Source organism: Ranitomeya variabilis, chromosome 5 (genome assembly GCF_051348905.1).
Source record: "Ranitomeya variabilis isolate aRanVar5 chromosome 5, aRanVar5.hap1, whole genome shotgun sequence".
NCBI lineage: Eukaryota > Metazoa > Chordata > Amphibia > Anura > Dendrobatidae > Ranitomeya > Ranitomeya variabilis.
The window spans coordinates 602,089,592-602,102,678 of NC_135236.1; the positions used below are offsets into that span (position 1 = coordinate 602,089,592).

The 13,087-nt window shown below is 42.9% G+C and overlaps 1 protein-coding gene across 1 annotated transcript in view; it reads right to left on the reverse strand.

Annotated features, from left to right (window-relative positions):
* SEC24A (SEC24 homolog A, COPII component) overlaps positions 1 to 13,087 on the reverse strand; it is a 93,831-nt gene that overhangs the window by 42,447 nt on the left and 38,297 nt on the right. The window contains exons 4-9 of the mRNA XM_077266041.1: positions 9,216 to 9,290; positions 6,810 to 6,973; positions 4,886 to 5,070; positions 1,526 to 1,628; positions 1,027 to 1,153; positions 829 to 938 (exon numbers count right to left, since the gene is read on the reverse strand). Coding sequence (XP_077122156.1) covers positions 829 to 938; positions 1,027 to 1,153; positions 1,526 to 1,628; positions 4,886 to 5,070; positions 6,810 to 6,973; positions 9,216 to 9,290 — 764 coding nt within the window. The remainder of the gene's footprint in view (positions 1 to 828; positions 939 to 1,026; positions 1,154 to 1,525; positions 1,629 to 4,885; positions 5,071 to 6,809; positions 6,974 to 9,215; positions 9,291 to 13,087) is intronic.

The window sequence follows — 13,087 nt, forward strand, 5'->3', positions numbered from 1 at the left end:
CTGAAATATCATAGCTGTCATAGCAAACATCTGATGGGAGCATAAAATGACGCACCCTCATGGCGATGCGCTGATAAAGTCGCTATCAGATTGACAGCGGCCTTTAAGAGGTCAACAGACACAAGCAGAGCTTTGCTTCACACGCAGCTATTAGAGGCAGATCCTGGATGTAACACAGCCATTACCTGCTGGCTATGCGGCAGGCTCAGCCTGTGAGCCCGCTCCATACACGCACTACAGATACACAGCAGATTCCAGGAAGGGGTTATACTGTAAATGTTGTATTGTCCCATTACATAGAGTATTCTGCAAGATTCATGCTTCCAAATACTCATACTTGATTTATATACATAGTGTATTGTCGGTCACTGAAGAGCTGGTTAGTGTGCCCGCTCATATGTATTCCCATCCTGTATATTCATGGCACGTATACGGGACAGGTGATAACGTATTGTAGATGTTAGTCACACCAATGGGATCTGTATCCATCTTGACCGGTCATCGTTAATAGAGCGGTGGTCAGAATGCACACATTTTTGGTGAATGCAGGCCCCTCTGCACTGGCAGCAGCACACTGAGGTAAAGGTAGATGAGGCCTCACGTCTACGGCATATCTTTCAGATACGTCATTAATGTGCAAGAAGGGAATACTGCATTAACTAGAACATTCAAAATTCAGTTCATAAAAGTAAAAAAATATATATATATATATATATATATATATATATATATATATATATATATATATATATATATATATATATACAGAACATGCGGGAGATAAGTAAACTACATGAGCTGTGATATTAGCAAAAGGAGCAACGTTACCATGTATTCAGATGGGGCCATAAACTCAATAGTGGCATTCTGCACTTCGGGCCTTTTGTGGGGCTCACCATACACTCTTGTTACTGGGTTGTACATGAACTCTTCAGGCACTGGGAGGATATAGGTAGAAACAGTCACATATTATGGTTCCTGGAGATATCAGCAAATACATCCTAGAAAGTGTAAATCCACTCTTACCATCATTTACTCGGTAGCACAAATTGCATTTCCATCGCCTTTGGTCCAGAAAACTGACAAAGGGATTGATGTACGTCCGACAAGAGCGACATCTGACGATAGTACTGGATGTCACAACCGGCAGTTGCTGGGAAGAGAAAGTAAAGACAAATTGATGGAAAGTCCTAGAGGTGAGCAACTTTACAGGGTTAATCCCTCAAAGAAACAGCATAGTTGATGAATGTAAAATCACTAGGACAAAGAGTGACCTCCACGCCATTCCAACGCCTATCAGCGATCGCTGGGAGTGGGGATGAAATGGTGGTCATGTATGTGCATGCAGTGAGAAGGAAAGGTGGGCTTGGAACCCCCCATTCATTATTTTACACATACTGCAACAATAAAATCGCATTTGGTAGTAAAAGCCAAACGCAGCCTTTAAAGAACATAATGTATTGAAAACCATCAGCACAATGCTCTCTGCTTGGCAGAAGACTCCGCCACATTTTATGTCCCTTACCGACAGATCTTTGAATGGATGCAGCAGGAGGCCGAGGGGCAGCTTGGCTTTATTCAGCAGCGCCTGTGTCTGAGGGATGTTGGTTAACGTACAGCGGAACAGCCTATGAGAAGGAAGACGGGAAAAGGAAAAAGCAGCAGGTTATGTTTGCAGACAGAACAGCAAGTGTTAACACCCATAAGAAATGTCAATCAAAATGAAACATCACATAAAATTAGTAGAAAATAAGTCGGAAGATTACATGCAAAACATGTGTTTTAAAAAGGCAGCTACGCCAGGAAACCGCCAGAAAGACATGAACATTGTTATGCCCATGTCCAGTCCTTAGGTTCTTCTTTCAGCTGCCTCAGAGCTGGGAAGTGGCAGGTTAATTCTTCTCCAGTTATACCGTAGTATAAACAGAAGAAAAACTGCAAGGTCAGCAAAAACTACCGCAAAGCTACTTCAAGAAAAAGAACAGTGTTTTCCTGCAGCGGCTACGCACAGGAAAACCACCGTGGGTGCACATACCCTGAACGGTAAATCAAAGTGATGGATACCTTTGACATGGAACATACGATTTTACATGTTGCCACAATTTTACTTTTTCATTCACTTTCAGACCCACTGATGTGCAGTGCAGCCTGATCCAAGTGATAGACTTTTCTCACGTGTGAGTGTCTCTTCCTGTAATACAGGCTGGATGCAAGCTCTGAATGTGGATCTAGAATGCTGCCATGTTCACCTATAAGGCTGTACAGATAATCCATTAAAAACGCTTGTGTGAGCCTGGCCTAACACTGAGACAAAGGCTGGTAAGAGCGGACCAGAACCAAGCAGGATGGATTTTTAAGATTTTTTTCTATGCAAAAGTAATTAGCAGAAAATGAACTTATGGACACTCTGCAGCACAAAATTGTAAAACATTTAACAATAAAAACTGTAAGGTTGCTTAACTTTTCATTTAGAAATCAAGTTAAAGAAAATAAAAGTTTTTTACTTTTAAAAGATTAGATCCCAAATGATTCCGGTGATGAAATAAAGTCAGATCGTGCTGGCTAGTATGGTATTCGACAGCTCACAGTGCGGCTGCAACTCTGTCTATGCAGACGGCACAGACTACTGAGCTCAGTGACGGGCTGCAGCGGTGAGGTGACGTCACTACTGAGGCCATAGTCAGAGAGCCAGCACTGGAGTGGGGGAGGAAGAGTACCAGGAGTCTGACATTTTACATTATTGGAATTGTATGGGGCCCATCTTCCTAAAAGTGGAAAACCCAGTTAAGGTTTTAAGCAATGATATATTTCCTGGACCTACCCTAAGAAGGCCTGTCAGATTATCTGTCATGTTTGTTAACTAAATATTTGTATTTTTGAATCAACAACAAAGGTGAAAAAGAAATCACCAATAATTACTACATTAGTATGGACATTCACTAAAGCAAAATCTATATACCTGTTGAGGAGAGCCATAAGATCAAATACTTAATTAACCTCAAGACATGAGAAGTGACCCATAACGTGTATTGTTTAACCTTACTTAAGCTTTCTCAGATCAAAGTGAGACCCTAAAGATGGCTGCCATTTCCTTTTTCACTACACCATGTGCTGATATCCAAGATGATCAGTGAGACCCTAAAGATGGCTGCCATTTCCTGTTTCAGCACACCATGAGCTGAAGATGACGCCCACCCTGATGACCTCATGGATCCACCCACAGTGATGCCCACCCTGATGACCTCATGGATCCGCCCATGGACTAGCTCATTACCCAACCCACTAACCAATGGAATACATCCGATCACTCCCATTTTAGAGCTAACCGAGCCCCCCTTACAGGGGTTATATAAACCTGTGTTCTGACTAAATAAAGCCGCTTGGAGCTGAGCCACAGATTGATCAAGGAGAGTTTACATCCGACTGTGTGGTGTATTTCTTTAGTGCGCACCTGATCAATATCCATTAGGCCAGGAGTAGGCAACTGGAGTGAACATTTCTTAATTGTTCATCCCAACTCAAAAACCGTGAATAAACCAAATCAAAAAAGGTATATAAAAATAAATTTTATTAAGCCATAATATTAAAATGTAGGAAACAATTAAAACCACATGAGGATGGAGGTAAACCAAACGACAAAATATAGGGAGACCACTTACACAGAAATATTAATAAAGGGTGTAGTGACTAAATGACACAGTAATAGGGAAAACACTTCCATACAGATAGCCAATTATATGTAAAACATAACAAAGCAGGCATAAAGAGAAGGGAAGTGAAAAATAATTATATATACACCAGTAGTCCGTACCCTGTGGCTCCTGTGACTCCTACGTACGTTTCGCCTAGTGGATTTATCAAGGTACAGTATATCATTTGAAAAATTGCGCCATTCTCCGATACCCGTAGCGTATTGTTGTGAATTCTGCTTTTGGGCTCCCTCCGGTGGTAGTAGGTGGTAATGCAGTTGCCCCTGAGTTGCAGTCCTGGTCAGGTGTATCTGCTGATTGCAGTTCTGACTGGGGTATTTAGGCGTGCAGGATTCATTAGTCCTTGCCAGTTGTCAATTGTTGTTGGGAGGTGTTGGACCTCTGCTTGGTTCCTCCTGCCTTTCTGCCAAATCAGCAAAGATAAGTGTCTGTTTTTTTTTTCCTGTGGCACACATGCTGTGTGCTTCACAATTCAGTGCTATTCTTTGTGTTTTCTTGTCCAGCTTAGATTGTGTCAGTATTTTCTCAGTCTTGTTGGATTCTCTGGAGTGGCAGATATACATTCCGTGTCTTTAGTTAGATTGTGGAACTTTTTGTATTATCTGCTGTGGATATTTTTGGAAGGGTTTTAATACTGACCACCTAGTAATCTGTCCTATCCTTTCCTATTTAGCTAGAGTGGCCTCTTTTGCTAAATCCTGTTTTCTACCTGCGTGTGTCTTTCCTCTCCTACTCACGGTCATTATTCGTGGGGGGCTGCCTATCCTTTGGGGTTCTGCTCTGAGGCAAGATAGAATTCCCATTTCCATCTATAGGGGTATTTAGTCCTCCGGCTGTGTCGAGGTGTCTAGGTTCGTGTTAGGCACACCCCACGGCTACTTCTAGTTGCGGTGTTAGTTCAGGATTTGCGGTCAGTACAGGTTCCACCGACTCCAGAGAAAGTTTCATGCGGCTCCAAGGTCACCAGATCATAACAGCGTATATACAATTGTATCACCCTATGGTCAGCTCTGACAAGTGCTGGGGAAGAGTAACAAAGCAGCACAAGCGGAGTACTAGGAAAGGGCGGTCCAGAATGGTTTACTTTCTAGGGAAACAGACATGTCAGCACTGATGGCTGATTCTGTGGCGGAGTAACGCGATCATGACCAAACAGAACAATGGAAGACACTTACTCTGGGCTGCAATTTAGTCTCTGGATATCTTCCTGTAGACAAGGTGTGGGGGCCTTGAGGGAAGTTGGTGGTAGTATGTTCCTCTCTTGGAGAAGATTTACAGCTCGAAGCTCATCCAGCTGCTGAGCTTGATGAATACTCAATCCTCCTACTGATGACACCAAATTGTTCACTCCGATGTTCGGCTACAAATGAGAAAAGACACGGTACTACCGGTAAGGTGTGCAGAAAACTGCAGACGTATCACCAATGGCAAACACTTCTACACACATCTACATAGGTAAGAAACTAGGGAAGCACAATGAATTTCTAAGTATCGGAAGCTCCTCTAACCTGAAGAGCCTAATTATAGAGAAACTAATATAGCCGAGTGGTCCAGATCTAGGAAGCAAGAAGGGAGCCTCAGGTACAAGAAACATGGCTGCAGAGCAGATCACATAACCTCATCTCCGCCATGACAGAGGACACCCTGGGTACTACAAGGAAAGTGTACGCCTGACAAACGTTCCTGTTCTAATGACTCTTACAGATATAAATGAGGAATGTGTGTGGTTAAATGGCACTAGAATACCCTGCACTGATGTGTTACCAGTCCTCAACAATGGCCACTACAAAGGGGACAGAACCAGGCTGGTCTGGCTCCACTCAGCATACATTAAGTTAGAGGAGAAGACAAGTTACACTGGGTGTTGGCTCCCACCTATCGCAAGATTAGTTCATCAACACTAAGCCCGGACAGCTATACTATACGAGGCAATGTACATCCACTGTGTCAGGAGTGGATTTATACCAGTAACATAACATGGTGGCAAATACTTTTTTTTTTTTTTTTTACACTATAAAGATGCTTTTTTTTTTTTTTTTTAACAAGGAAAAACTCTAAAAAGTGTGTGTGTCTTCTAGCCCAGAGAGATCTGTGATAGAGAAAAATGCTGACACTGCATTCTCTCGATCACAGAGAGCAGCCATCTATCCTCCTGTGACACTAATCTATGTGATCGGTACAGACCAGGAGAGGAACCTTCCGGGACTGAAAGGAGGCGGCGGGAGCTGAGCAGCTAGAGGACCTTCTGCACCAGTAATTCCAGGCCTTGCAGGTCATGTGACTGATAACATGACTTGAAAGGTGCCTGAGTTTACCAAGAGGAAATGCTCAACTCCAGCAGCCTCCGTACAGGTCCCGGTCAGGAACTGAAGGATATGGTCTGTACATATGTATGAATGAATGTATAGCAGAGGCACGTGTATGTATATGCCCACACATAGCAGAGCTGTGTGTCAATACAGATGTGTGTGTATGTAGCAGAGCTGCGAGTGTCTATATGTGTATGTAGCAGAGCTGTACGTGTGTACGTGTGTACGTGTGTGTGTGTGTGTGTGTGTGTGTGTGTACACGTGTGTACACGTGTGTACACGTGTGTACACGTGTGTACGTGTGTGTGTGTGTGTGTGTGTGTGTGTGTGTGTGTGTGTGTGTGTGTGTGTATGTATGTATGTATGTATATATATATATATATATATATATATATATATATATATATATATATATATATATATATATATATATATATATATATATATATATATATATATATATATATATATATATATTTTGTGTGCATAACACTGTAGAGAGAATAGATTATCTCCCTATTCTACCATAGTACATTAAAATTAGCGTTAATGACCCCTCCACTTTACATGGCAAGGGAAGTTTTTATAAATAGGATAAATGTTTTTGGTCTTCTATCCAAGAGACACTCTAAAGCAGTGTCCCCCAACAGGTCATGCTCTCAGGATTGGCATTGCCCATGTGATGCAATTCTCATGACCTCTTGGTGGCTCTTGAGGAGCGGCGTTGGGGAACACTGCTCTAAAGCAATGTAATAATTGCAGCCGGGTAGATAACCGCCATATATTCTACCTGTGATAGCGGTTGTGGTCTGTTGGGATACTGCTGGCTGGTGGGTGTTAATCCTTGGCCACTTGATGGGAAAACATTCTGGTAGCCCGGTGGTAATGACGGGTATGCATTCCTTGCAATTTTAGGATTCTGTGGTGGAGTAGGCTGAACAGGTTGAACCATCCCTATAGTATAGAAAAAAAATAAAAAACAAAACGTGAAATATCAAGACATTTTCTACATCAATTATTTTATTTCATTGTGCCTAAGATGGATCCAACTTGTGTCATTACATGGATAGTTCTACACAAAGCTAAACTAGTAAGAAGGGATATTTATTAGTGTACTGTAATCCTAGCTTCTTAAAAGGGAATGTGTAATCAGAAAAATGAAAAAAAAAACATTTAATAAATATCTGATTTAAACATTTTCATATAACTCATTTGATATCTAATTTCTGTTCTGTGCATAACACATTCAGCATTCTCAATCATTACAAAGGCAGAGAACACATCTGCATACAAAGGATGCAACAGGACGCATCATTTAAAAGAGGTGATATTCTCTGACCTTTGCCTAGATCATGCCAACAAAGCTTTCCATGGAAAAGTCAATGAGTCAGAACTAGTCTATTGCAACCAATGTGCAAGAAAGAACAGGAAGTAGGAGTTTAGTATTAAATCTGTGTGACCAGTGTAAAAATTCAAGATTTTTATTGTATTCATAAAGATTAAAAAAATACAACACACATTTATAGGGGTTGGCTGGTCAACATATTAAATGGCCTATCCATAAAATAGATCATCAATATTACATGTGTTGGGGGCTGAGAATGCAACCCCTGGCGCCCCCACCAATCAGCTGTTATCTGTTGCTGAGGTGCCCCGGCCAGATGTAAACACACTGAATGTGTAGCAGCAGCTGCCGGATACTGCAGAACCCTTCATAGTCTGCAGCGGCCATTACACATGCAGCGCAGTTCAAAGCATTTACATCCAGTGGCTGCTGGAGCACATTTCAGCTGATTGGTGATGTGGTCAGTGTTGGTCCGCCACCAATCTGACACGGATGACCCATCCTTTAGTGACAGAACATGATTTAAATACATTATTTTAATGATGACACATTGCTTTAAGCTATGGTACCCGTAGCACAAGAGATACACTATGCTTCAAGTACAGCATGACAACGTAGTGTGCATTAACCTGGACTTTGGGGAACACTGAAGAAACATTTTTTAATAGGACTCGGTTTTCAATTTTGACAAATAATGAAAGACAGTAGAACAACTCACCCAATGTTAGAGTCAAAGCCTCGATAAAGGGGCTGCTCGGCCTTGGGCTACAAGACCGAAGTCAATTCATGTGACTGCAGACTTGTCAATCTTCACATCACGAGCAGTGTGCACTGTGAAGATTCTCCGGTGTCGGGAGTATATGATTTGCGTACTTCTGGTCACATACCGACTAGACTGTCTGGCCTCGCTCAATACACTTGAGTGCAAGTCTAGTAGGCACGTTACCACGTATACAAATCACATACTGGAGGTCACGCACCGCTCTCGGCAATGGAAAATCCTCACAGCGTGCGTGATGTGAGGATTCACAAGTCTGACGTCACAGTAAGACTCCACACTTGTAACACAGGGCCAGACAACCACTAATGTGATGCTCCTACTTGGCACAGTTATGGCATAACAGGACAGGTAATGAATGTCGGCTACAGGTGGGTCCCACATTTATTGGATAGCCTGACAACTTGCCATAAATGTCTTTCTTAGATGGAATCAGACCTTACATGCAATTTTCACCCCCTGGATCACCCCTTAGGAGTGTCTTTAAATTACTGCATAAGAGAATAAATAAAAAATTGAATACTTTCCACCCACAGTGGATTCCTGTGTATAAAAGTAAAATAAAATGTCATGGTACATGCTGCAGCCTTCACATTCATCGTATCGGCATGTGTAACTGGACCATCAAGGAAGTTCAGATGAGTGAAGGACCGACAACCGACGAACAGATGTCTTTAACATATTGGTTATCCTACAAGGCGAATGTGACCCATCATCACTATGTACCCAAAGATGGTACCATGAAAATCACACACATCAGTTTTAAAAAAAAAACAAAAAAAAAAAAACAAAGCCACACAAAAGGCATTATGAAACTAAATTAGTAAAACTAATTAAAAAAACTATATAAAAAGGTAACCAACTGAAATTGTAACAAAAAAGTCATGTGTCAGTGTTAGAAGCTGTAAAAAGAAAAAAAAACAACAACACCACATTAAAAAGAATAACCTCACCACAATTCATAAAGGGTTAATCGTACTGTGGCAATAACAACTATTATCCAAACATGCAGTGAGGAGAGAAGGACTTTAGACGTTAAACCTTGGTGATACAGAGGACGGGCGGCCACGTACCCATGAATCCACCACCTTCTATAGTGTCGTAGCTGTTCTGGACAGGAGTGCCGGCACTCGGAGGTTGGGCAGCGCCTGACAAAATACAAGAGCAAACATTTAATACACAGAATGGTATACTTCACAAGCAAGAAATGTTCCTCTATACAAAGCCTATATTCACAACTGGGGTTAAAGTGCAGCTAAAAACTGCATCAAAACCATGTGTGAAAAATACAAATAATAATGCCGGCGGCCTCACTGTCATTTATCACCATTTTGTGACAAGCCATATTTTATTATTTTTACTGGCAAAACGTAAAATAGCATTTTTCACATGTTAAAAACCTGTAGCCGATTACCGAACTGCAAAACCACGTAAAGCCACATGCAGATATTCAGACACAAAACGGCTGCCAACTGCTACATGAGACTAATACACAATCCATGGGAAATGGCGACTACACCTACACAGCAGCCGATGGCCATTACACCTCTTAGGCTACGTTCACATTTGCGGTCCGCGCCGCAGCGTCGGGCGCCGCATGCGTCATGCGCCCTGATATTTAACATGGGGGCGCATGGACATGCGGTGCACTTGCGTTTTGCGCCGCATGCGTCACTGCGGCGCACGCGTCCGGGCGCAGAGGACGCAGCAAGTTGCATTTTTGCTGCGTCCAAAATCAATAGAAAAAAGGACGCATGCGGCGCAAAACGCAGCGTTGTGCATGCGTTTTGCCGCGTTTTTGTTTGCGTTGTGCGTTGCGGCGCCGACGCTGCGGCGCACAACGCAAATGTGAACGTAGCCTTACACGGTGCCCCATGGGACTAAAGACCCCATACAAACACAGTAGGGCTCATTCAAGCATCAATGATTTTTCACGCATGCAGAAACAGTTGAGATCCGTCAGCATTTTTGATCAGAAAGTCAGAGATTGGTGTCAGTGACAACTCGGATTTTATACTCACCAGTTTTTCCTCAAATGGGAAAGTAAAGAAGTTTCTCAACCGTCTCCCATCAGTTTGTGAAAAACAAGCAGCCCACAAGCACACAGATGGCAGATTTTATGGAGGGCCCCATAACCTTGCATTGGCGAGTTTTTTTTCAGCACTACAGACTGATTTTCAACTATGTTATAGATGCAGTAATATGGAATACATAGAAGGGGTATGGTCATCTCTAATGGCATGTTACAGGCCTATGCAGTCACTTAAAGGGAGTCTGCCGGCACCAACTGCACCGCCACACAGCGTACCCTCGGCATGGAGGGGCAGTTCAGTGTACATTCCCACCTATTTGTTTTCCATCTGATTCTACCCTTCTATGGCTCCTCTCAAGTCAGAACTGTCAATCAAGGAAGCCTACCTGTGCTTGGCTTGAACAGTCATTTTGTGCTGACAGTTCCTTTAAAGGGATTGTTCCATGAACAAAAAACATTTCAATCAATAGATCTTAGAATTAAAATAATTCTGTATCCTCTTTTGCTTCCTCCCCTGCCCAGGAGCTGTGATCCAGTGCTGGAATATCTGTATCCTCTCTTTTTCTCCCCTCCCACGGCCAGGAGATGTGGTATGATCAGACCATGTCCCTGTATGGTCAGATACAATGTTTTGATCGCCTCTTATTGCAATGTTGTGGCGACCAAAACAAATATAATTTGGGCGTTTTCACTTTTAAGTTGTTTACAGTTTGGCTTAATTTACTTTATATTTTGATAAGTCAGGCGATTCTGAACACAGCGATACCAAACGTGTATTTTTTTTTATTTTTTATTGTTTTATTTTGAATTTAAAAAGGGGTTATTTGAACTTGCTTTTTTAAAAAATGTTTTTTTAATTTACTTTTGACTAGTTTTAATACTTTTTACTTGAAGCTGCAATCTTCAACATGTTTTCTACACATAGCAGTGCTGATCTACGAAAGCTTGCGTTCATTAGTAGGTTCCCTTGGGTCTTCTGCAGACTCTCGACTGTCAGGACATCTCATCAGCGCCCCGAGATCACATGAAAGGGGCACCAATGAACGTGTCTTATGACGCACATCCGGTTTGCGCGAGTTAAAGCGAACCGGTCACCAGTTTTGGCCAATGTGAGATACGGCCACCACCTCTCAGGGCTGATATCAGGGCTGTGGAGTTGGAGTTGGTATAAAATGGACTGACTCCGACTCCTAGAAGATATAATAAATTGAGTACAGCAGTACAATGCAGGATGTGCTGTAAATGTGCTTATAATAATTTGGGAAAGTTATGAAATGTCCTATAAATGTCTGTTCTGTTCCTGATCTCGGCTTTTAGTGGAGATGAATCTGTGTTGCACCTTACGTACATGCTCAGTAGTGATCAGTGCTGTGGAGTTGTAGTGGAGATGAATATGTGCTGCACTTTATGTACATGCTCAGTAGTGATCAGTGCTGTGGAGCCGTAGTGGTGATGAATCTGTGCTGCACCTTATATACATGCTCAGTAGTGATCAGTGCTGTGGAATCGTAGTGGTGATGAATCTGTGCTGCACTTTATATACATGCTCAGTAGTGATCAGTGCTGTGGAGTCGTAGTTGAGATAAATCTGTGCTGCACTTTATGTACGTGCTCAGTAGTGATCAGTGCTGTGGAGTCGTAGTGGTGATGAATCTGTGCTGCACTTTATATGCATGCTCAGTAGTGATCAGTGCTGTGGAGTCGGACCCATGGAATCTGAGTTAGAGTCGGAAGCCAGGGAAATTGGGGAGTCAGAGTCGGTGGTTTGGCTTGCAGACGCCACAGCCCTGGCTGATATAGCATTCTATAATGCTGTATATCTGTCCCCAACCCAACCTATAAGAGAAGAGAGAGTATTTATTATACACACTTGCTGGGTGGGCCGGTTCAAGGTGCAACGCTGGTCTTGGTCCGGCACCTCATATCTTCTTACTATGTCCTCCTTCTTGCTTCGTGTGGATGATGTGTCAGCCACAGTGTCTCCCCGACACCGCGCTCCTGCGCACATACTTCTTTGACCTGTTGAGGGAAGAGCAAAGCACTGCAGTGCACAGGCACCAGGAAAGGTCAAAGAGCCCTGGCACCTGCGCACTGCAGTACTTTGCTCTGCCTCCAACAGGACAGAGAAGTAAGCCTGTGCAGGAGCACAATGCACGGGGATAAGTCATCCACACGAACCAAGAAGGAGGACGGCGATTTTAAGAAGGTGGGAGGGATTTTAGAATGCTGTATATGAACCCTGAAAGGTGGTGGCCATATCTCATATCGGCTAAACCTGGTGAAAGGTTCCCTTTAAATGCTGCTGTCATAGATTTACAGAGGCATTTAACACGTTAACAGCAGTGGATGGATTACAATTCCACCCACAACTGTTTGAGCCACATGCCAGGCGATCAAATCAGTTGTCATGTGCTGGGAAAGATGCGGGCTCAGCGCCGGAGCACGCATCGAAGGCAAAAAGACTACTACTTGGACGTGCCTATACGTCCAAGGTCGTAAAGGGGTTAACATCTATGATCTACGTGACAATCTGCCTGCTTTTTAAGTTAAAGGGGGCATTACCAGTGTGATATGTAATGACTGACATTTTGCCCTCATACACTCACAGCTTTGCAGGGTGATCAGTACTAGCCCAGAACTTTGTCGCACTACAAGAAGATTTGCAGATTGTCCTCTCATGATGAGATAGAAGCTGAAGCACCAAGTGTGGCAGAAGGGTAGTACAGCAGAGCTGACAGCACTGAGAGGCAACTACAAAAGTTCTTGTTGTATTTGTAATGAGACAAAGTTCAACTCTGCTGTACTGGGTTGGTTAGGCTGGAGTCACTAGCATATAGCATCTGATGTGATATGCTAATGACCCTCTGCTCCTGCTCTGCTGAGAGATTGAGCAGTCATGCTACTGTGCTCCGA